The sequence below is a fragment of the Malaya genurostris genome, chromosome 3, assembly GCF_030247185.1.
Source record: "Malaya genurostris strain Urasoe2022 chromosome 3, Malgen_1.1, whole genome shotgun sequence".
Taxonomy (NCBI): Eukaryota; Metazoa; Arthropoda; class Insecta; order Diptera; family Culicidae; genus Malaya; species Malaya genurostris.
The window spans coordinates 177,476,342-177,503,088 of NC_080572.1; the positions used below are offsets into that span (position 1 = coordinate 177,476,342).

Here is a 26,747-nt window from a genome sequence, read left to right on the forward strand (position 1 = left end):
GGTATTTATGAAGGTTGAACTGACGAGTTTAAATTTGTCTTACTTATGAGTTAATAATTTAATTTCCAGCAATGGCTGAATTGTGTTCCACATTGTTGTAAAGAATCTTGATTTTTTTCAACAGCGTAGTTCATTTGTAGTACCACCAAAACTTTTTTCGCATTTGATCGGAATTTGCTCACTAATTGGAATTTCATTGAATGAAAGGATTACTCTTCTAGTCTAGTTCATAAACATAATTCACTCAAACATATTTTGTAAAGTTTCTAGATCCTAAAATTGGACATTTCGTTGGAAATGTTTGAACACTTGGCGACACTCGAATCCTACAATACTAAATTAAAATACAATAAAGCCGTTGTCTTTGAGATTGCTACCGTTTGAGGTACAGGTACAGGAATCACCAGTATACTAAACCCTCAATTTACACGAACTTAATTTACGCGACTTTTACGTGTTTTATTTTTAATAACGCAATTTTATATTTTATTTACGCGATAATCGCGTAAAAAAAGTTTTTGCATGATGAAAACATAAGTATAACAAAACAATCCAGCATGCTTCAGTGAATTGAATTTTATGAAATATACATTACGGAATTGTTTGGTTTCATAGAATCTTGTTCAGATCGAGGCCATCCAAGAATTCCCTGGAAAAAAGAATGGTGACTTTTGCATAGCTTTAAGAGTTCAAATTGACATACAGTGGTAATGTCTGTGGAAGTTCTTGTCCATCAAAAATCTTCTTGGAATATAGGTCTTGTAGTCCACCAACGAAACCTATGACATTAGTGAGTTTCTTTTTTGTTTTTTTTTGAGTTAAAAAGAACATGTTCTTTACTATGATTTATGAGCAATTTTGTGTTAACTAAGCAGCATTTGCGGGAAGTTTTAGTTTTTCTGTTTTAATTGGAAAAAAGTGCAGCTGAAGCGCATGCTCCAACTGATAAATCATGCAGGGAGTAGTTTCGATGTTTCAAGAATGGAGATTTCAGCGTTGATGACAGGCTATGCTCTGGACAACCGAAAAAATTCGAAGACAAACAATTATAGACATTACTCGATGAAGATTCGAGTCAAATGCGATTTTTCACTTACGAGCTGTTCATTCAAAGGCAACAAATAAAGATTTTTTACGTCGAATTGTTTTTGGGGATGAAAAATGAACATTCTAGAAAGAAGAAAAGAAGAAAAACTACTAAGAAGAAAAACTACTATGAATTTTTACTTACAAACCAATTAGCACCCTCTCATTCTGCTACTAACTCAGAAGGTGGTAGCACCCAGTCAACGCCGTTCTATAGACCAAATGTCATAATGGCATGAGATAGAAACTTCAGAACAAATTGGCTCGAATGGCTCGAATCTGAACCGATAAAATAATATGCCATTCTAAGCAGAAACAATTACGGCGGGTCTGTGGTAAACAGCATAAAGTACTAGTCTCGCGAAGCAGCTGTTGTACTTAAAAGCATTCTTAGTGTAGAATAATAGTACTTGCCTTGCAACTGTACCAGACACTTACGAAATTACAACGAAGCATGCGGAAACAGAAAAGGTCAGTTCCGGAACACCAGAATTACTTTGAATTTACTCACCCTTTTTCAATGAAAGATAATAAAATTTCAACCAAATTTAACAATACTTGAACGATTGAACTCGCAAAAATTATCTTTTATTTGACGAGAGAAAATAGAACATTTCGACACCTAGAGGTTCCCCATCAACTACTCGAAAGAGGATCATCGTTTTAAGCTCTTAATTAATTTTCCTCGGTCCGATAGAGTGACTGACAATAGACTTTTCCCCACATCCCACAGACATGTGTCATTGTATTGCCTCCATCACTCATTTCCTGCCTAAACATACACAGTACGACACCTAGACATAAAGCATCTCGAATTTATTGTTTGCGATATCACAACGGCGCCAGCTTCGCAAAGGAAAATCCTCGCCAGCAGACAGATGAGGCAACAAAGGGGGCGACATTCCTCCGTTTCCCTGTATCAAATTAAAGCCTTTTCATTCCTCGATGTCATTAACAGAAAACAGAGCAAAGCAGCTTTTCTCGTCGACAGCAAACCTTTTGAACCCAGGAAAAGAGAGAAACAGAGACAACAATGGAGCGAACGAGAGGCTGGGATGGTGGATGGTGGCTGAAGATTTTAACCAAAACATCCGAACACACAAACCGGGTCAGCTTCGGGTGAAACCTTTTGCTGCACCTAAACATGCTTCCTGGTTGCGTGTGAATGAAAAAGGATCACCGCAATGTGATGGAACCCGGCCGGGGTACGGCGCAAAACGGAATCCATCTGCCGCTGTTTACTGCTTCAGTTCTCGGAAAATGTTCCTCAACGGCTAAAAATATGCTACATTTTCCACACCTTGCCAAATGAAAAGTTGAACGACGGACTCAACAAAATACCTCACCTTTTGTGGCGAAGAAAAGTTTCCGAAAACAAAAGGCTCAGGTGTCGGACTGGTATTGCACTCAGGTGCTGTTCTCTACCGGGATGGAGTCAAAGGTGAGAGAATAAATTTTGACCGGCTATGAAAACAATGGATTCTGTTCGCAATGAAGTGCAAACGGCGAATGATCGCAAGGAGCCGATTTTTGTGTCTTGTGCTGAATTAAGATTTTGAAAAGTAAGTATCTGAGAAAGGCATAGTAATAATGTTCAATTGAAAATTTTCCAGCATCTTGAACTTTACAGCAATGTATTTTCATATACACGCTTCAAATTTTGATAGATATTCACTTGTTTTGAAGGGCACAGCTACAATTAAATCAAAATGTTCAATAGCAATCACGAAATAACGAATTCCAACATCGAATAGACGATTCAGCAGTGGTTTAACAATGAATTTTGAGCTCAATTTACATTCACAGAGAAACATATTTTGAGAATTTACATCAATATCCATGCACATGTTTGACGCAGGCAATTGAACAGAATGTTACTTTACAGTTTTTCATTTAATATATTTTGAAACAAAATTGAGCGTTTTTGCTCATATAAAAAGGCTATTCAATCGCTGTAAAAACCAACTTTACTACCGACTCAGTTCATCGAGATCACAAAATGTCTGTGTGTATGTGTGTGACATTTAATGTCACTCAATTATCTCAGAGATGGTTGAACCGATTTTCACAAATTCAGATTCAAATGAAAGGTCTTATTGCCTCATACAATTTTCCTGTATTTTATTTGAATCCGACTTCCGGTTCCGGAATCACAAGGAAATATGTGCAAATTTATTAAAAATTGCGCACTCAATTTTCTTGGAAATTTCTTAACCGATCTTGACAAACTAAGAAGTAAATGAAAGGTTTTGGAATTCTTTAAAAAGTTCCTAAAAGTTGATCCAAATCCGACTTCCGATTCCATTATTACAGTAAGAGTGATTAGTAAAAATTTTCAATTTCATGAGTATTTTTTCACAAGCGATGGCGAAACGAGGTGCACATTTTTATAAAACTTACTGATAAATTCATCTAGTTGACAGATTTTGTTAGTTAGTGAACATATAAACTTTGGGATTACTAGTCCCCGGTTTCTGCTTCTTAAATCTTAAAACGGATCATAATTCAAATTAAAGATGTCATTGTCTTAAAATATACAGTGAAATTTCATCCTGATCCGACTCCCGGTTCCGAAATTATAGGGCGATGAGTGTCAAAACATTCAAATCATCATTCAAAATGACGATGCAAAACTGGTACGCGTCGGTACGTGCGGCTTTGCTCAGTCCGCAGTGTGCTTCGTGCAATTTCGTATAGCGTGCAGGGTTGCCACATTTTAATCTTTACTTTTCAGGTGAAAAATATGTAAATTTGAAAATCTTTTAATCAATTTGTACCTATTTGTTAGTGTTATTACAAAATCATGATAACGATAAAAGTACACTTATTGCCTTTCTCATATAGAAAGTTTATGCACTCACTTTAAAATTGACTATGCGCGGAGGGCTAAGTGCTAATATTAATCGACACAGTTTCTTAGAGCTGAGCAATGTATGTGTGTGAGTATGTGTCAAATAATGTCACTCATTTTTCTCCGAGATGGTTAACTCACAAACTTAGGCTCAAATAAAAAATCTCATAGTCCAATAGGTTACTAAACCGAAACCTCCATTTACAAACTAAACGGGGATTCGTAAAAAGAGGTAGTTCGTAGAAAAAGTTTACGTTATTTGGAATTTACTTCGGAAAAAAGTTTTGTGTAATGAATGTGGAAACCGCGCATCATATGGCTATTTTCGGAACGGATGTGAAGAGTAAGTGCAAGAAAATGATGTTTGGACTCGTTTCGAAATCCAAGATGGCGGCTTCCGGTTTATTGATATTGCTTAAAACCCCTTAACAATATGGGTATCTTCGGAACGGAATTGATGAGTAGCTGTCGGAAAACGATGTTTGAGGTGGTTCTAACAATTCAAGATGGCGACTTCCGGTTTGTTGATATTCCTTCGAGTTCCGACCTGGAAGCATTCTTAGTGGCAGTAGGATCCATAGTACTAGCCATGCAATGATTCTGTACACTAAGAATCGGCTGCGAAGTCTGTTGAAACAGAAAGGCCAAATTTCACAAAAGGAATGTAATGACAAGACTTTGCTTTGCTTTGAAAACCCTTACAATATGGGTACTTTCGGAACGAGATTGAAAAGTAGATGTTGAAAAACGATTTTTGAGGTGGTTCTGAAATCCAAAACAGTGACTTTCGGTTCATTAGTATTTCTTAAAAGTTTTTGCCGTATTCCTTGAACTTGGCATTCCTTGAAAACACTATACCGGAAGTCACCTCATTGAATTTTAAAACGAGCTCAAACATCGTTTATTGGTATCCAATCTGTTCCGAAAATTTCTTTTTTTAAAGGGTTTTTAAGGAAAAACCGGAGGATGTTATATTGGAATTCGAGACTACACCAAACATAGTTTTGCGGCATCTGTTTATTGAATACTTCCTAAAAAATACCCATATTATAAAGGTTTTCAAGAAATAAACCGGAAGTCGCCATCTTGGATTTCAGAATAACCTCAAACATCGTTTTCCGACATCTGCTCATCAATTTCGTTCCTAAGATACCCATTTTTTAGGCGTTTCCAAAGAATATCAAAAAACCGGAAGTCGTCATCTTGAATTTCAGAACAAGGTCAAACATCGTTTTCCGACATCTACTCATCAACCCCGTTCCGAAAATACTCATATTGTAAGGGTTTTCTTGGAATATCAATCAACCGGAAGTCGCCATTTTGGATTTTCAAGATATCTCAAACATCATTTTCTGGAATCTACTCTTTAAACCCGTTCCAAAAATATCCATATTGCTTTCGATGTATTCCAAAACCTCTTTTTACGAAGCAGGTTCGTAAAAAAAGTTTACGGATTTGGTCTGTAAAAAAATACGTTATTCGGGATTTGGTTCGTAAAAAGAGGTAACGTCAAGGGTAACGTGTAAAAAGTGTTCGTAAGGAAGTTTGGGTGTATTGATTTTTATCATGCTCTCATAGGGTAAAGTGTGTTTAAAATTTCACACCGTCATTTAGAGCGACGATGCAAAAATGGTTAAAATTCTCTTAGATTTGCCTTTAAACTGATTCAATTTGTAGGCTATATTAGTTACTTACTAAACGAACCAACCTCGGCTATACTGGTTACAAGTTTCCGGTTCCAGAAGTACCGGAACTCAATTTTCTCAGGGATGATTTGATTGATTTCCATAAACTTACGCTCAAATAAAAGTTCCTATAGTTTTATAGGTTGCTGCTTAATTTTATCCGGATCCGATTTCCGGTTCCAGAACGATAGGGTAAAGTGTGTTTAATAATTTACTGTGACGATGCCAAATAAAGAAAAATTCTTATTACAAACATAACTGTTCACAAATTAAAAAGGTTATGTTAGTTGATACCAAAAGAAAGTTTTTTATTTTATTCAAAATTGGAAAAAAAGTCTTGACAGAATCTTCAAAATTGAAAAAAAGTCTTGACAGAATATTTTTGGGAATATAAATAATATGAGATAGGTATAATTACACCATTAGGTGGGTTAAAAAGTCTTATTTAACATCTATCATGGTTCTGAATCAGAATTTCGATTCAAAGCCTTCCTCTATACGTGGGATCAAGCATTAGCTATAATTGGCTTATGTTTATTCTACATGCCGTCCAATCATTTAAGCATCAGTAGTCGGTGAGTACGAAAGTGTCGATTTTTTCATCAAAAGTAAAATTTTCTTGTTGTAGAATTTTGGGTTGTAGGTTATATTCGCAGGAACAAACCATAATAACCCCCAACCCGGGCCCAAGTGCGAAGCAGTTGCATGATTTAAATAAGACAAATTTACTCGCAATTTTTGGTCATGTGCAATTGTTTCCTGCGTCAAAATTTTACTGGCCATCGTCAGGTTGGTGCACTCCGTCCCAGATTGCGCCGGTACAATTGGGTACCTCTATGTACCTCAAACCACAGAGAACAGACATCTATGTTAAGCTAGTACAAACATTTTCAAAAAAGTTGTATAAAGCATACAAGTGAAAATCCGTTAAAAATCACCGTTGCGTACGACTTTGCACGCATTAATTACCATTGTATGGAAGCTCGAACTCAAGAGCCCATAAGCAACGCACAGTTGGGAAAAATCGACACAAAACGCGACTTTTTATACTGTATCATATTCAAGCTTACCTATATAACATAAAACCGCAGTACTTGCCGAAGAGAGAATAGAGTGTTTCTGATGTAAAAAAAACCTAACAAATCGATCGCATTTAGTTTTAATGATAGCAGCAAACTCGTTGTATATATATATATATATATATATATATATATATATATATATATATATATATATATATATATATATATATATATATATATATATATATATATATATATATATATATATATATATATATATATATATATATATATATATATATATATATATATATATATATATATATATATATGGTCATCGTCTGGAGCGTAGGACCGTAGGCGGTGATGGTGATGTTACGAAAAGATGAGAAAATAAAAAAAGTAAATATTGTGAAAACCGAGGTAAATAGGGGGTATGGAAACAAAATGTCTGAAAACTACAGAGATCTAATTAGTTGCCATCGAGATGGTGACGAGACATGGAAGGGGGGAACGAAAAGTTAGTGACAAAAAAAGATCTTGTTAGTTCCAATGAAGATGGTGGACAGGGACGGTGATCGAGAGAATCGAGCGGATGTTAGTGTCGAACCTGTAGGTGGAGATTATACTTTCTGAGCGAGGTATAACAGATTACACTTGGATATTAATGTGTTTGAGGTACTGGTATATAAGAAGCATATAAGAGATATCCCGACTAGCCAACACATCTCGGACCGGAACTTCAGGTGGTCTACCTCGGGCCCTTAGGGAGTCCTTTAATAAAGACCTGGCGTCACGATACTCCGTACACGTCCATACGACATGCTCGATGTCCTGATAACCGTCACCACAAGCGCAGAGACCGCTCTCCACGATTCCAATACGCCGGAGGTGCGCGTTAAAGGTGTAATGGTTTGACATGAGCCGAGACATCACACGAATGAAGTCACGACTCACGTTCATCCCCCTGAACCAAGGTTTCGTCGATACCCTAGGGATAATGGAATGCAGCCATCGTCCCAGTTCGCCATTGCTCCATGAAGTTTGCCAACTTTCGAGAGTTTTCTGACGAGAGATACTGAAAAATTCATTGAAGCAGATTGGTCTTTCATAAATATCACCTTCTAATGCGCCCACCTTAGCCAATGAGTCTGCCTTTTCATTGCCCGGAATGGAACAATGCGAAGGGACCCAGACTAACGATATTAAATAAGACCGTTCAGATAAAGTTCTCAAATGTTCCCGTATTTTCCCCAGGAAATATGGGGGATACTTTCCTGACTTCATTGCCCGGAGAGCTTCTATTGAGCTTAGACTGTCCGTGACAATGAAGTAATGGTCCTTGGGCAAGGTTTCAATGATCTCGAGGGTGTACTGAATAGCAGCTAATTCTGCGACGTAGACTGAAGCCGGATCACTGAGTTTGTACGAAGCGGTGATGTTCTGATTGAAGATTCCGAAGCCTGTGGACCTGTTGATGTTTGATCCGTCAGTGTAAAACATCTTTTCACAGTTGACTGTTCTAAATTTATTATAAAAAATATTTGGGGCCACTTGAGGGCGCACGTGGTCCGGAATTCCACGAATTTCTTCTCTCATGGATGTGTCGAAAAACACAGTAGAATTAGTAGTATCCAAGAAATGAGCAAGGTTGGAAACAAACGAAGAAGGATTAATATTCTGAGCCATGTAATCAAAATACAAGGACATAAAACGGGTCTGAGAATTGAGCTCGACAAGCCTTTCGAAGTTTTCAATCACCATCGGATTTAAGATATCGCATCGGATTAGCAATCGATATGAGAGATCCCAGAATCGGTTTTTCAACGGTAAGACGCCCGCGAGCACTTCGAGACTCATCGTATGAGTCGACTGCATGCAACCTAAGGCAATACGCAAACAACGATACTGAATTCTTTCCAGCTTGATGAAATGAGTGTTCGCCGCGGATCGGAAGCAAAAGCATCCATATTCCATTACGGACAATATCGTTGTTTGGTACAGCCTGATCAGGTCTCCTGGGTTTGCACCCCACCAAGTTCCGGTTATTGTGCGAAGAAAATTGATTCTCTGCTGGCATTTTTGTTTCAGATATCTAATGTGACATCCCCAGGTGCCTTTGGAGTCGAACCAGACCCCGAGATATTTAAATGTGAAGGCCTGAGCTATGGTTTCACCCCCTAGTTGAAGCTGTAGTTGTGCTGATTCTCGCTTTCTTGAAAATACGACCAGCTCAGTTTTCTCCGTAGAGAACTCGATACCCATTTGAAGAGCCCATGTGGATAAGTTGGCAAGAGTATCTTGTAACGGCCCTTGCAGATCGCCAGCTTTGGGTCCTATAATAGACACAACGCTGTCGTCGGCAAGTTGTCTTAGCGTGCAAGATGTGTTGATACATTCATCAATGTTGTTTACGTAAAAGTTGTATAAAAGGATATATATATATATATATATATATATATATATATATATATATATATATATATATATATATATATATATATATATATATATATATATATATATATATATATATATATATATATATATATATATATATATATATATATATATATATATATATTCAGTTGATATAAGATCTACAATCCAAAAGCAGATCCAATACAATCTATCAATATTACGTACAATACATGTGTAATCCAATTAAACACAATGAGAACGACAGTACTAGCCTGTTTAAAATCTGAATTCAACATAAAATTATATTTGAGAGAAAATTGGGGTAAAACGATGTAGCACGAAGGTTATATGCATGACATCAAACTGCCTTGTTTAACCATAATTGGTCCAAACACCAATCAGTAGAACTTTTTTTCTGTAAATTCATAGAAGAAGATAGTTTAGGGTAAAACAGACAACAGTTATTTGCGGTCATTTTCTTTGAAAATAATACATTTCTCGAACTCATGAACATGTCAGGAGTAGCTTCCGATAAGTCGAATTCATTTTTTCATAGTTCCACAGTTAGTCTTCGAATTAAATCAGAAAAAAGAGAAATTGGAGCAAAACGGGCATGATAGTCAATTTTGCGGATCTTCTAACAATCACCAATCGATTCTACGGTAACTTTTGCATATGAAATATCAAAAAAAAAATTTTGTTTAGGTTTTCATGAAATTATTGAGCAAACTTGCGTTTTTGATCGTTTTTCCCCTGAGCGATCGAAAAAATTCTCCCGTGTCATTTTTTCGTATAATTTAAAATGAAATTTTTTTATTGTATTCAGTATATTGTAGCAATATTAGATAAATTGTGCGTTGCGATCAGACGCTATAAGTGAAAAGTGCCGTTGGTTAGCAAAAATACACACGGTTGTGCCTTTTCCTCTTCAGAAAATCGCCGAGGGCCAGTCCCTGTGGCCTCTTCTGAATTAACAATTACAAGCTAAGTGTTGCTTTTCGCAATTTGTTTCTACTGTATTTCAATACTTTCGCCCTTATCTACACGGAAAGTGTACTCCATTTCTCATTGCAATGGCACTGACTCAGTACCAAATACAAATAATAATACGGAGTGCTTCGACAAATTATCGAGGACACATTTTACGATACGTGGTACACTGTCTAGGTTAACTGCCAGAGTGACAGTGTACTTTAAAAATTTTTGTATACAACTGGCAACGCTTTATTAAAAAGTACCTGAAAGCAGTATTTCCATGTTGATTGTTTTGTAATGATGGCAAAAAAAATCTGCGGTAGGTGTACATTACTGTATATTTTAAATTTATAATCTGTTTTCAGACATTCAGGAGCTATGGACAAAAGATAGAAAAATGCGTAATTGGAATCCATGTTAAAAGTTTTGTGATGCCGCACGGGCTAACCCTAAATCGCATCTATAATCTACGTTAGTTCAAATTCCCCGTATGGGATTCGCAGAAGGGAGTAACGCCATTAGCATTTTCCCAGGATCACTAGAACTAGCCGCTAAACTGGAAAATGTACTACAACAATCGGCAGAATTACGCAAACAGCTACCATCAACGCGAACCGTTCTAGTTTTACCTTATGATCAAAAAAGAACCGAAATTTTCATTTTAAAATTCCCGCGCTTGTCCAATCAGTAAACTTTTATTATCTCAACGTTGGCAAAACTTTTATACACATTCTGTCAAATTTTGACGCATATCGTACGATTAGTTTTTGTTTGGCGTCTATACAAAGAGGTTGAAAAATTTTCGTGTGACGATTTTTATAATGGATGAAAATTTAGAACAACGGCTCGTCTTCGAAGCGCGATTCGGTCGATTGTTGTGCGGTTTCGACGTCATATTCATAGATCCACACTTCATCACCAGTTATGATGCATTCGATGAATGTGGGGTCACTATCTGCGTTGGAAATCATCTCTTTGGCCATATCAACACGACGCTATTCTTGAATGAAATTCAGCTTTTTTGGCACCAGCCGAGGAGCGACGCGTTTCAAACCCAAAACATCAGTTAAAATGTGTTCGGCTGATCTATAAGAGATGCCCAACAACACAGCAATCTCTCTAATCGGTACAGAACGATTTTGCAACACGATTTGCTTCGCCGATTCAATGTTTTTTCAGTAACCGATGTTGTTGGGCGGCCAGGGATCTCATCATGATCCAAGCTTGTACGACCACCTTTGAAGCATTTATACCACTCGTATGCCTGTGTTTTTCCTAGACACGATTCACCAAAGGCCTTTTCTAACATTTTTAACGTTTCGGAACACTTAAATTCATTTGCAACACAAAATTTGATGCACGCACGTTGTTTTAATTTTTCATCCATTATAAAAATCACCACACGAAAATTTTTCAACTTCTTTGTATAGACACCAAACAAAAACTAATCGTACGATATGCGTCAAAATTTGACAGAATGTGTATAATAGTATTGCCAACATTGAGAGAATAAAAGTTTACCGATTGGACAAGCGCGAGAATTTTAAAATTAAAATTCTGGTTCTTTTTTGATCATAAGGTGTACAATAATCTGTCCAGTTGAGCACAACAACCTTGTCATAGTCACTACAAAATGAGAATCGTTTCAGCATCTTCAAACTAAGTGAGAATAAATTAAGTTTTCCGAATGCTATCACTTAAGATTGAGCCGATTACAAATAATTGAGAGATTGGATATGCTTAAAACAGTTCACATTTTTCACCCAAATGCTTAGGGTGATGACTTTACTCCCACTATCACTACATCTACTTCCCTAGCTTGCGGAACCGAAAATGGAGAACTAGTAGTACCTCAAAATTCACTAATTTTAAAGATTTCCCACCTATTTATCATGTCACTTGAAAAAATACTCATCAAATTGATTTTTTTCTCATCGTCCTGTACATATACATTTTGCGATCCCGACGAATTGAGGTTTCGTTTCAAAAGATGGCTTTCACAGCAACTCAGCAGTGATCTATATCATAAAGGGAAACATACATTCATTTTTGGGGAACGAATTGTTCACATCCTATTATACAAAAATTTGAGTAATAACAGTATCTTCTATACCTGCAGTGCTTAGCTAGAAGATAATTTTCCCAAAATAGTATACAACTGGTAGGGTGTTGTATACAAAAACGTTACATAGAAATGAGCAAAACCATATATTATACAGTATAATTTGCAAAGCGTGTAATCAATACTCTACGTCGACTTAAGTTCGATCCGCACTAGGCCGATCCGAGCTCCCCGGTACCACCTTCTTTCCTGCTTTGACTATGGCTGAACTGCAATTACAGCTGTGTGAATGTGCTGCTCAGCCATAGTCGAAGCAGAAAAGAGGTCGGTGCCGGAGAGCTCGGATCGGTTGAATCGGCCTAGTACGAGTTTCAAATAGAAACGTTCATTCATATCGGCAATTTTAATTATTAATTACTTACCAAAACCTATGTAGCAAATTTCATACGACAGTTGAAATTTTATACAGCAACAATACACATAAATAAACAAACTTGTTTTACTCCGTAGCAACTAGCAGGGCCGGTGAAAGAGGTGGGTACGGTGGGTAGTACTACCCACCCGAAAATTCCAAAAATGGGTAATTACCACCCTGAAATTTCGATCGTAAAACGATGATTATGTTAGTATTATTTATAATAACAAAAAAAAATGTTTTGGAAACTTGGAATTTAAAAAAAAATCAAAATTCTAGAATGCTAGTACTTAAGGTACAGCCATCCTGTGTTCAGTAGTATTTCACTCACCGCTACCTGATGGAAACTCATACTGTTATTTTTACTTTTCTCTATTGAACGACTAAGTCTAGTAGTCAATATATTGACTATTGAAGAACTCATTGTGTACGAAAATGCTGTCGCAAGTCAAAAGTGACAACTTCTGCTAACTTTTCTTTTGCCGGTTTTGGTTGCGTTTTCGGACGGCTTTCCTCGTCTGAATGCTGTTATGACTTCGGAGAAAAATGGTGGATCCATGTTTCGTCCATTGTTTCATGCTAACGCAGGAAATTTATTTTAATGCCACTGAACAGTGCCGAACAGCTCACTGGATCGTTCCTTTTGTTCGATTGTGAGCGAACGCGGCACCTATTTAGAAAATATCTTTTTCTATGCCCAGATTTTTTCGTAAGATCGTAGCAGTACTTCCAGTAGATGTGCTAACCATCTCTGTACACCTAATCTCACGAACTTTGAGTTTAAGTTCATCCATCACGACTATCAAAACTTGTGTAATTTCTTCCAGATGACTGATTAAGAAGTGTATCGAAAATAAGCTATCCACAAATTTTTCTTTTAAATTATGATAAAAAACGATATTTTATTCAAACTAAAAATTGATCCTTTATTGTACGAGGGTAAACTTGACCATAATGAAAACCGGATGAAATTTAAGTTATTCCTTCACGAATTTTTGAACTTTTGATCGAACGCTCTTCATCAAGTTCCGGACAAGTGCAAAGCAAAGTCCTGGCATTACATTCCTTTTGTGGAATTTGGCCTTTCTGTTTCAACAGACTTCGCAGCCGATTCTTAGTGTACAGAATCATTGCATGGCTAGTACTATGGATCCTACTGACGCTAAGAATCCTTCCAAGTCGGGGCTCGAACATACGACAACTGGCTTGTATGACCAGCGCCCTATGCATTGAACCGCACACCCGGACAAGTGATGCATCGCATTTTTGGACGCTTGAGCGAAATTTTTTTTCAACTCCTGCATGTTCCCAGCTGTCTTAACAGTCTTCTTGAAGACCCTCTTCACGATTGCCCAGTAACGTTCGATGGGTCGAAGCTGAGGGCAATTTGGTTGATTGATATTTTTCTCAACGAAATTTGTACTCTTTTCCGCAAGCCAATTGAGATTGGTTTTGGCATAGTGAGCCGACGCTAAATCCGGCCAGAACAGTGGAGGTGTACTATGCTTCTTATTCAAAAGCAGCAATCTCTTCTGGAGACACTCAGATCGATAGATTTCGGCATTTATAGTTCCGGTAGTGTAAAAAATGGTTGACTTCAAACCACAGGAACATATTGCTTGCCATACAAGTACCTTTCGACCGAATTTCTCCACTCGAACCGACCTATCCGCATCGCTCACATCCTCCCCAACGACGACAGTAAAGTATTGTTCACCTGGGAGGGTTTTTAAGTCCTCATTTACATAAGTCTCATCGTCCATCAAAACGCATGTATCCGGATACTGCAAAAGACGCGAATACAATATCCGGGCCCTTGTTGCTGCTCGCTTCTTCTGTTTTACACTTTGTTTCGAAATTTTCTGCTTCGTGTAGGTCTTCAGGTGATTTCGCCTCTTAATACGCTGGATCATTCCGACACTCGTTCCTGCACTTTTGGCCAAATCACGTATTGCTATTGGTTTTTGGTTCATGATTAGAGACTACCACTTTCTGGTCCAGTTTCGGGTTGGAAGATCCGGGTTTTCTGTCTCTTCCTGGTAGCTCATCCAAAGAATAGTGTTCCCCAAACTTATTAATGATGGTTTTAACACTGACATGATGATTTCCAAACCGCTTCGCCAATTTTCGCATAGTAATACCCTTCTCACTTAGTCATGTGTCCAGAACCTTAATTTTCACTTCCTTTTCAATACGCGACATTTTGAAAACGCAGAATTTCAACCACACAAACAAGTAAACAAACGAAAGCTGACAGCCAAACGCACAGCATGCTGTGATCTGAGCATAAAAAGCCATCACAAATACATGCGCACAACACAAATGTATGTGGATAGTTTATTTTCGATACACTCCTCACTTCATTTAGACTCGTTTAAAATCAAATTACCGCAAATCTTTTAATAGATCCGAGGGCGGGTAACACTTCTAAAACCATTGCTGGGATTGCACAGTTTTCTTTAAAGCAATGCTTTAACAATATACGGAATTCGTTGTTTCCATTTGTTTCATAAATGAATAAGTAACGTCATGTATCCGTTGGTAGTTTAATTGTTTGTGGTTCGATTGGCGTGGAAATTTGACACATGTCATCTGAAGGTAGATACTTTCGAAAATTTTTTTTAGCTTGACATCTTTGGGTCAGTACCGGGACTTTTTGATCAATGTAATATACACATCGGCGGCTGGACCGTTTATAGATTTGTTCTGTGCACCGGTACTGTTTCTTCGTATTCGAGGATCATGAATTACTGGATAAACGAGCCCAGCACTTTCCTTTATCAACCCCAACAAACTAAGCGGTCAGGGTTACCGAAATTCTCAAAAAAAAATAATAATAATTTCACAAATTCACAAATACAAATAAATTCATACGGAACACAAAAGACTGCTGAAATATGTCACTACAATGAATCAAGTATTTTGTCTAAATCTTATTCACTCGTTTATTTAGAAAAAATAGGGAAGTTTTTATTCGTTACGCGATAGTATTTCAAATTTTCCTTCACGAATAAGAACTGTGACCCAAGACTTTCCGGGACTTCAGTTTAGTGGTGCATCCGAGCATATTGAAACCGAAATATACTGAGTCGCGCGTGAATAATACCAATACTGATTTTTTTACTAACAAATATCTTTCTCCCGTGACACTTGTGGAGTGCGCAGTAGTATATACGGCCTCTTGTAACAACAAGTGTTGGACTAACATCCCTTCCCATTCCTTAGACGATCTACGTTCGGGCCCGGCCGGCGCCGGTACTGATCAATGAATTCTGGGATTACCAGAAGATGAACACTGAAGGATGATTTACCAGTCCCAGGTCGGATCATCTAGAAACTCCCTGTACAATTTCAGCTAATCCCGATCAGTAACTGAGTGACAACCAGGGGTGGTCGCTCAAGTAAAGATGCGTTTTTGATCTTTTTCCCTACTGTGCAACGGCTGGGCTGCTCGAAGTGCCTCTTAGCTGCTTTGGAGAATTGCTTTTTAAAACAACCGTTAAAATACTTGAAATCTCTACTTAGATGTCTGTTCTCTGTGCTCAAACCAGGCCCGTACCCAGAATTTCATTTCGGGAGGGGCCCAAAGTTTAAAAAAATAATGTTACTGAAGATTGCTTATGTACCATATTCTCGGTGTGCCTTTTACGACTGTTTTTAACATACACTTGAAACTTTTCCACTGGAACTGATATTGTATTACATTTCATTACGTTTAATGTCTTGTTATTTCTGTAACACATGTCTGAGACATTCTAAATAATTATATGTTTTTGATTTCGGGAGGGGCTGGGGCTCCTCGGGTCCCCCCTCTGGGTACGTGACTGGCTCAAACCAAATGCGATCTGTTACTGAAGGTTGAAGCTTCCGAACCGTATATAACATTTTGTTTTTGTGCAAGACCATAAGTGATCATTTTCGCCCCGATACCCGATCAGATGATAATAACAGAATTATAACAACTGGAGTAATTTATTTCAGAAATATTTTGTAACAAATCTTGAAATATTTTTGGCTGGTAAGCTGTTAAAATAACAAAAATCATAACAAAAAAGACTCTGGCGGAAACAAAATCGTTACAGATTTTGAAACGTTCGTATCACAATTATTATTGAATTTGATATAACTACAGAAGTCCGAAAGCAGAAAGTTATAACAATAGTTGTAATAAATTAAATAGCATATTTAACACAGAAAAACTATATCAGAGCTAACTTTTAGCATCGTTTCAATCCAAAATTGTTGAATGATTTTTTTTTAAATAAATGAATAATTTATTTAGTGATCTGGTTTCTTGTTTAAGTTTTTTGAAATCTGTTCATTATATTTCGATATAAAACAACAGAAAAACTCTTTTTTTCAATTAATGAACTTTTTCATGAGTCTTGCATATGAAAATAAAATATCATAGCTGATTTTGTTATTATACTGTTATCATAAGTTTTACCTTGAACTGTTTTCATTTGTTAAATATCTCAAAATAACACAAGTTGTTATACATATCCACTGTTGATATATTTGTGTTATGATTTTGTTACGTGCATCTGATCGGGTATCCCCTACTTATAATTTACATGTTTTGAACAACAATCACAAACTTAAACACTCACTTTCTCCAGCATTTGATAGTTGTAGAAAATTGAGACTTATTTAGCTACTTTCAGTATTTCAGAGCTTTTGCTTTCTGTAGAAATAATAGAAATTCATCAAACTTTATCTACGTTACATAGAAATTCATCCGAATATTTGAACATTTTTGAACAGATATTCGTTAGTTTCTCGCACTATTTCAAGTGTTCCGTTTGGCTCTTTCTCCAATGCAATTCATTTCCATGTTCATTTTCATCGAACGCAGACTCTATTGCGATCAAACTTAACATCATACTCATTAGTCATACTACTAATAAGTGCTAAAAATAGATTCACTATAGAAGAAAACATGATTGCATTGCATTGCGATTCCTCACAACGAACCGAATCAACATCCATCATCCAATGTCATTTTTCATTAACTTCACGGCGAAGCTGAGCCGATTATTTGTTGTGATTTGAAATCATTTTAATTAGAATTAATTAACCCTCCACCGACCGGCTCTTCGGGGTACAATTCATCATAGAAAATGCCTTCAGCAGCATGATTCCCTTGACACTCACTCGTCCAAGGGAATTTCCCATCGCAACCAGTAACCGGATACTCTGTGACGACCGAAACTGATAGATTACAGTTTCAGTCGTACTTTTCGCTGACAACAGCTCGAGAGCACAGAAATCACCAATATCCAATGCATCTCGAGGGAGGGTGAATACGAAAAAAACACGACTCTTCCCCACATCGACCGCTGGCCGGCATTAAATGCACTTATCTGATTTCCCATTTCGTGATTTGCCCTTGCAGGTCTACAGCCTATCGACTCCGGCCCGGAGTATCCATAGCAATAGCTCCAATCCGAAGGACAAACTCCGGAGGATTGCCGTCTCGCCGGACACCGTCATTTGTCAGCAGCTGGTGCAGGAGGGAACCTACGGGCGGATCTTCTACGGCATTCTGCATCACCCCCTCGGCGAAACGAGGGATGTTCTTATCAAAACTGTTGTCGGTAAGTCTGCTGTGAATCGTAGCCTGGGCGAACGAAATCCGACTCAGGCACAATCCTCTTCCGTTTAATTATTTGCGCTATTGTGCGGTACATTGAATTGCGGTGATCCACTTTCCATGTCCGCATTGATACGAGGTAGGTAACTAACCATTAATCTTCTCAATTTGTTGCCCCTCCCTGCGGGTTATTTTTACTTTCAGACGGTGCCTCGCTCAGCCAAGTGGCCTATCTACTGTCGGAAGGATCGACGCTCTGTGGGGTGTCCCATCCCAATATACTGTTTCCGGTGGCAGCTGTCACCGAGCTTTCGGGACCGCCGAAAGTTGCCTATCCACTGGCAACCAAGGGAAATCTCAAAATGTAAGCCTCTCAACTTTATGCTGGACTTGGTTCCGTGCCTCGCATATCATGAATCGTGATTTTTGAATCGAAGATTTATTGTGGCCCTCGTTCGGAGTCACCCTCGCTCGGTGCTTTTGGAGGCTCGCCTTATACAACAACAACAACAAAAAAAAACACAAACAGCCATGACCTAAAAGGGAAACATTTTTTTTTATTTCTCTAAAAAAAAGCAGCAAAAACATCTTTAGCAAACTTTTCTGGCGTAGATTTCCGACAAGCCTTTCTCGGTTTCGAGTTTAATACTCCGGAAAATAGACCGGCGCATATGTCGCTAGTGCGGGAGGGAGACAAAATTATGCAGGACAAGTGGTATCGAACAAACATTAGCATAGATCCGAGCAAGGAACAATGGAAACTTTAAACCGAAACTACACGAAGCAACTTTGTCAGGGAACATGTTTTATGTAGATTCGGTCTTGCGGATGACTTGACAACATGGACCCGACTTTGTTCGGATCCGTTCGTTGTGATTGCCATTAGAGTTCAATAATTTTATTTTTTATGTTTCTAAAGTTTACATGAACAGAATTAGGAGCTTGAGTTAGCTGGGATAAAAGATAGCTTAACTGGCAATTTCTAAGTTTTATCTTTTTTTTTGTCCAAAGCAATGCTTTGAAATTACATTTCGTTCCGAAACATGACTCATCTGAAACAATACGCAATAGTTAGAATCTCGAACATCGAATATTCCGCAACGGGCATACTGTCCGTGACATACCTCGAGGTAAAACTACCCAGCATGAGTCAATTCATGATAAAAACTGTTTATCTTTACCTAAGCACTAATTTCGTACTCTGCTAAAACAGTTTAAAAAAAAAGAATAGACCTTCGCATGTTCACTGTCCTACTCAGGGTGTCATTTGAAATCTGGATACTATATTCTTTTATTTTTCCTGACTGTTCAGATATAATTCTAGATATCTCATTCTTAGAATAGGAACCTTTTCCGATATATATTTTTCATACTTTTTTCGATTACAACTTCTTCAACGAAATCATTTTGTCTGTCAACTCGAACAAACGTTGACAGCACTCTTTCAGATTTGAATGACACTTTTTGGAAATGTAGACTTTGTCACAAAAAGCCATTTTGCATACTTTATTTTTCCAAAATTGATCTAGACTGTCTTTTGAAAAGGTCCAATTATCTAACCTATGTTTTGCCTTTCTCATATAGAAAGGTTATGCAATCACTGTGAAAACCGACTTTTGAACCGAGGCCCGGAGGGCCGAGTGTTATATACCATTCGACTCAGTTCGTCGAGTACGCAAAATGTCTGTGTGTTTAAGTGTGTGTGTGTATATGCGTACGAGATGACTGAACCGATTTGCACAAACATAGATTCAAATGAAAGGTCTTGTGGTCCCATACAAAATTCCTGACTATTATTTGGATCCGACTTCCGGTTCCCGAATTATGGTGTAAAATGTGCAAAAATTGTAAAAATAAATTCACCAACGTTTTTCGAAGATAGCTAAGCCGATTTTCACAAACTCAAATTCAAATGAAAGCTTCTTAGGTCCCATACTAAATTCCTGAATTTCATTAGGATTCCCGGTTCCGGAGCTATGGGATAAAATGTGAAAAATAATGATAATATGTGTTCTAACTTTTCTCAACTTAGGTTCAAATGAAAGGTCCTGTAGTCCCATACGGAATTCCTTGAAATATAGGGTAAAGTGTAATAAAAATTTTATACCATCAGTGAAAAGGGCAAAAAATCGTAAAAAAAATTCTAAATCGAACTCAAATCTTCTTCAATTGATAGCTTTTGTTGGTAGACAGCCAAACAAACCGATTTCGGTTATTCTTTCAAGAACCGAAAAAAAATTATGCTAAAGAATATCACAGTATTATATATGATAGTATGATTGATATGAGAAAGGCATCATTACACCACTAGGTGGATTAAAACAGGTTTTTTGAATAATTATTGTGGTTAAACGACAAATTCCACAAAAAAGTTTTGTACTAATTATTTTCACAAAATCAGTCGAATTTTCGAGTGAAAATACTAAAAAAAATTCTTATCGAGTCCTACACTGAAAACGTGATTAATCCACCTAGCAGTGAGATGATACCTTTTTTTATCAATTCGCATGTGTTTTTTGCATGAATATTCTTCGGTGTTTAAGTTTTCATTACATTATTTTAATGACCGTCGTTTTAAGCGACAATTTGAGATTGTAATCACTCATTACTCTGTAATGTCGAAACTGCAAATACAATCGAATTTAAATCTAGAAGTGTGATAATCGATTAAACATGCCATGATATGTAAGTTCCACTTTACAGTTTACGGTAATTTAAGGTACTTCCAGAGCCGGTATTCAGGAACCAGCATAACCCAAACCGATTCGTATGGCCATATGACGAATAAATTACAGTTTTGAGTACAACTTTGAAGCTTAATTGGATAAAATTCATTAATTTTTGTATGTATGTATAAAACTAATTAATTTTGTATATAAGTTTATTTCAATTTGAATTTTTGTTTCTGAAATTTGATTAGGCTTTTTTGAGAAAACGATTGAGCTTTGAGAAACGATTTTATACTGGAACCGGAATTCTAAAATCGGTATGGCCGAAGTCAGATAAATTCACCTGAATAGCTGTATAGTTTACATTTGTTTCAAAATATTTGAAAATCAGTGAAGACATCTTTGAGAAATCATAGCATGAATTAAATTTTTAGGTGCCTTCTGAATCGAAAACTGAATACCACTAAAACTGAAAAAAGTTAATTTTTTTTATCGACTATCCAAATCTGCTAACCCGATAAACCTGATTAATTTATGTGGAATAGACATTTTTATACTAATCATCCTGTATCCCCTAAACCGGAAGTTGGATCTGACTGAAGAGCAAGATGTTTAAAAGAATCTTGAAACTTTTCATTTGCATCTTAGATGATTCTTAGATTTCATTTGAATCTTAGATCGGTTCAGCCATCTACGAGAAGAATGAGTTACACAATTTTGATTTCGTTTCATATATCATCCTGTAGTTCCGGAACCAGAGGTCGGAACCAAACATAATTCAGGAACTTTGTTTGGGAGCATACGAATTTTCGTATGAATCTGAATTTGTAGAAAAGAATTTTTCAGAGAAAATTGAGTGAAATTATTTGTCACACACGCATTTGCTGATCTCGACGAACTGATTCGAATGGTATATGGATGTTATGTTCTTCCAGCATTTATTGCTGTAAGTAGTTTAAAACAATATAATTAAAAAAAAATCTGCCATCATCTGGTTTATATATGTCATATTCGAACGATTATGTTGCCAAAAACGAGCCGTGCTAAAATCGGTCCGAGGCAAATTGTCATGAAAAAGGATGCTGTTGACAGTCTTTTTGGTACTTAGAAACAATTGTATGTAACAGAATAGAAAATCGTGTTTTCCGTTGCTCCCAAGCATTGCTTTGTCATACAGCGCTCAAAACTCCTACTGTTGGAATAGGGGGAAAAGTCGTTTACACAAAAATTTCGATATCTCCGTTAAAAATGGACGGATTTTAACAATCTATGGCTTGTTGAATAGGTATTATCGTGCGGAATCTAAGTCTGAAAACATATTCTGTTTTCAAGGTCAATTGTGACAGATACTGTCAAAAAACTGAAAATTTTGACATAAAACTTCGAATAACTCAAAAAGTAAACATCCGATCTCAAAACCATTCAATAGCGTTTTGGGTGACGGGGTGACCTTTCATTTGCGACTAGTTTGATGAAAATCGGTCCAGCCATCTCTGAGATCTCGACCTCTTAGTTGACAACACACATACAGACATACACACATACACACACACACAGACATTTGCTCAATTCGTCGAGCTGAATCGATTGGTATATGTCATTCGGCCCTCCGGGCCTCGGAAAATTTTTCGAAAGTTTGAGCGAATTCTATACCTATTTTTTATATATATAAAAACGTGATTAATCCACCTAGCAGTGAGATGATACCTTTTTTTATAAATCCGCAACTTTGAGAAGCGATTCGAAACTGGATCCGGAGTTCTAAGATCGGTGTAGCCGAAATCAGATAAATTCACCTGAGGAGTGTGTAGACATCTTTGAGAAATTGTAGTGCGAATTAAAATTTGGGGGTACATTCCGAATCCAAAAAAGAATACCGCTTAAACTGAAATAAATTTATTTGGTTATCGACTATCCAAATTTGCAAACCCGATAAACCTGATTAATTTATGTGAAATGGACACTTTTATACTAATCACCCTGTGTCTCCTAAACCAGAAATCGGATCTGACTAATTTTTATAGGATTTTAAGACCTCTCGTTTGAATCATAGATGATTCTTAGATTTCATTTGAATCTTAGATCGGTTCAGCCATCTACGAGAAAAATGAATTGCATTATTTTAATTTCGTTTCACATGTCATCCTGTGGTTCCGAAATCAGAAGTCGGATCCAAATTTGGAAGTATACTAGTTTTCATATGAATCTGAGTTTGTAGAAAACGGTTTAGCCATCTCCGAAAAAATTGAGTGAAATTATTTGTCACACACGCATTTGCTGATCTCGACGAACTGAGTCGTATGGTATATGGAAGTTATGTTCTTCCAGCTTTTATTGCTGTAAGTAGTTTAAATCAATATAATTATGGAATTACTTTCAACTCGAAAATGCTAATATCATCTGGTTTATAAATGCCATATTCGAACGATTATGTTGCCAAAAACGAACCGTGCTAAAATCGATCCAAGGCAAATTGTCATGAAAAAGGATGCTGTACACTGTCTTTTGGGCACTTAGAAACAATTGTATGTCACAGTATAAAAATCGTGTTTTCCGTTGCTCCCAAGCATTTCTTTGTCATACAGTGCTCAAAACTTCTACTGCTGGAATAAGGGGAAAAGTCGTTTACACAAAAATATTGATATATCCGTTAAAAATGGACGGATTTTAACAAACTATGGCTTGTTGGATAGCTATTACCGTGCGGAATCTAAGTCTAAAAACATATTCTGTTTTCAAGGTCAAATGTGACAGATACTGTCAAAAAACTGAAAATTTGGACATAAAGCTCCGTATAACTCAAAAAGTAAACATCCTATCTCAAAACCATTCAATAGCGTTTTGAGTGACGGGGAGACCTTTCATTTGCGACTAGTTTGATCAAAATCGGTCCAGCCATTTCTGAGATCTCGACCTCTTAGTTGACAGCACACATACAGACACACACATTCATACACACACACACAGACATTTGCTCAGTTCGTCGAGCTTAATCGATTGGTATATGTCATTCGGCCCTCCGGGCCTCGGAAAAATTTTCGAAAGTTTGAGCGAATTCTATACCTATTTTTTATATGTATAAAAAAAGGTAAAAAAGGTAAAAAGGCGGGTGAGTGATGTCAGAGACATAACTGGAGGACGCGAATACGAATCAATCTGACATGCTTTTTTCACACTTCCTAATATTAATAATCGTCCGCATTAATTCATTTATCGTATGAATTTTGTTACTATTACTTCTTCGTTTCCAGAACCATGAAGGTGCATTTATACTAAAGTATGACTTATTGACGACAAACATATTCTACCATAAATTAAGCTAAACATATTCTACCACAAATAAAGCTAATACAACAGCCAATTTTTTACTCTTTTTCTTTTTCAACGACTAAGTTTAGTAGTCAATATTTATTTTTCCTTTTTGCGATATTCTCCTGACCAGAGATCTTTTTTTTTTTTTGTAGAAACAGACAATGAAAATTATAGAATGATAGTACTCAAGGGAGTGCAAGGATGTGAATATATAGAACGGAAAGGTGAGACGTGACAGAGGGTCATTTAAGCAAGCAGAAATCTTCTAGTAACTTAACTTTTACCTTCTACCAGAGGAGTTGGGCTTAGGCATCTGAACAATGCGAATCACCCAAGTCTCTGGTATGTCGGAAAGTAGTGATAAAGGTCTTTTACCATTTACTATCCGGGCGGTTCGGTCCCAAAAAGTCGACTTTTTCAAAAAAAAATTTTTCGAGATGACACTAAATCTCGACGTTTCATGCAATTCTAAGCCTTTTGGCATCAAAAATTTTTTTTCGATTTCGAAAATTTCATGTACTCCCCCCCTATGGTGATTTTTCAATATATATGAAAATTCCACTAAGTGGACTAAGAAGGCTTTTTTTAGATTAGCATCACTGTTCTTATACAAATAGGCAACGCAAATGTCAAGCACTAGTTTGGAGAAATGATGCTGACTGTGTGACATAAACACTGAAGCATGCTTTTGTGAACTACTCGAATCAATCTGAATCAATTGTTGTCAAAATTAGTATCCAAAATTATTTAATAAAAGTATGAAATATATTTTCATGAGACTGTTATGAAAGAAGAGAAAGGTATTATCACACCACTAGGTGGATTAAGAAGGTTTTTTTTGTAAATTTACATACTCAGTAGAGGAAAACATCACATAGTTCTTTAGGAATATTTCAATAATTTTTAAAAGGAACGATTTGTAAAAATCTACAATTCTAGAATTTTCACTTTTTTTCACAATCCAGGCTCCGAGTTCTAGAACAGAATTCTGAACTTGAGTTCCGAATCAGAATTTGGGAACTGAAGTACATTCCACAATCCAGTTCCAGAGCTCAAGTTCCGATTTCAACCTCAGTATGCAGGTTCTTAATTCTGAATCTGAATAGTGGAAATGAATTTTGAAATTGAATTCAGTACTTGATTTCAGGTTTCAGATGTCAGTTACAAAATTCTGGTTTGGAATTCAGATCTGAAATTTTGTTTCAAAATCCAGATCTAGAATTCATATCTGAAGTTGAATCGCTGAACCAGAATTCTGGATACGAATACGGAACTTAAATTGTGGCATTAAATTCAGTTTCAAAATCTAATTGCCGAATCAAGAATTATAATTCAGTTACAGTATTCTGTATTATGTAACTAAGTTCTGAAACTGTATTCAGAATCTAAATTAAAAACCATAAATTAAGTTCCGTATTCAGGTGCACCAGAATCCAGGATCTGAAATCATTGTCGAAATTAAATTTTAGAATTTAGTTCCAGAATCCAATTCAAGTGAGGCTTCACACCACGCTGAAGGTCTGTTGTTGTTGTGGTTGTTCTTATTGCTGTCGGCGAAAGATCATCCAGTTTTGTCAAACGCACAAGAAGACTTGATCGACCATGGTTCGCTTTTTATACTCGTCCAGTTGAATCTACAGACTGATATGTGCCTGACTTCTTCAAAACCGTCGTCCGGGAGCGAAAAAGGCAAGCAATCATGATGAGTTTTCCTCATTGTTTCCAAAAGTTTGGGAAAATTAAATTTTTGAACTATTTATAGCTATCTTATACCGATGAAAATTTATTCATCAATTGCTGATCTTATTTCTGATGGCATGATGGAAGAATTTTGTTGTTGCGTTAAATACAACTTGAATTATTCACCATTAAATTCTGCCCATTCTTCCACGGAGCGGATTTTGAAAAGGTGCCCCACAATATGGTAAAAAGTATTGACGCAAAAAAAAACTGACTTTGAAAATTCAAAATAGATCTTCAAAAAAATATCAAAACGATGATTTTAATGAAATTTTATCCCAAGATTATGTTTCCTACCAACCGTTCACACATTGCAAAATGTGCACCTTTAAGAAAAAAACCCCTATAATTCACATAGTGGTGTAATGACGCCTTTCTCACATTTCCTATATTTTCATAAATATCACTAGAGAATTTTCAATTTGTAAACAATTATGTTAAATTGGGATTTTTTTGGATTGGATTCCAATGCAGGTCTTTTCAATTAAACCTCCAAGCATTGAAATTTTTTCTTTCTTTCGATCACACTTCCGTTAAGTGGTTGTGATTTTACTCAACCGCAGCACCGTGTTCAACCAAACCAATCACCGGTAACAGACATTCGTGCCTGCTCCGGCGTTCTGATTTCTTCAATACTATTGGAAACACGTGTTTGGTACCGATGGACTCGGTTGTGTCTTAAAAACGATGTAGGTTTTCGTGTTATTAATAGCGTGTACGAAATCGGTCAATGTGCACGCTGTGTGCATCGTTCGTAAATGAGGTGTTGTGTTTTTTTCTTCCGTACCAGTACGTACCGATGCGTACCGGTTATTCATCGTCGTTTTGTATGACGATTTGAAAGTTTTGACACTCATCGCCTTGTAATTATGGAACCGGAAATCGAATACGGATGAAACTGCTTTTGAAACAATGA

At 36.8% G+C, this 26,747-nt stretch overlaps 1 protein-coding gene across 2 annotated transcripts in view; it reads left to right on the forward strand.

Annotated features, from left to right (window-relative positions):
- LOC131435656 (tyrosine-protein kinase Drl) overlaps window positions 1-26,747 on the forward strand; it is a 186,542-nt gene that overhangs the window by 111,306 nt on the left and 48,489 nt on the right. For both annotated transcript variants that reach the window (XM_058603775.1, XM_058603776.1), the window contains exons 7-8: window positions 17,913-18,114; window positions 18,315-18,474. In XM_058603775.1, the coding sequence (XP_058459758.1) occupies window positions 17,913-18,114; window positions 18,315-18,474 (362 nt within the window). The remainder of the gene's footprint in view (window positions 1-17,912; window positions 18,115-18,314; window positions 18,475-26,747) is intronic.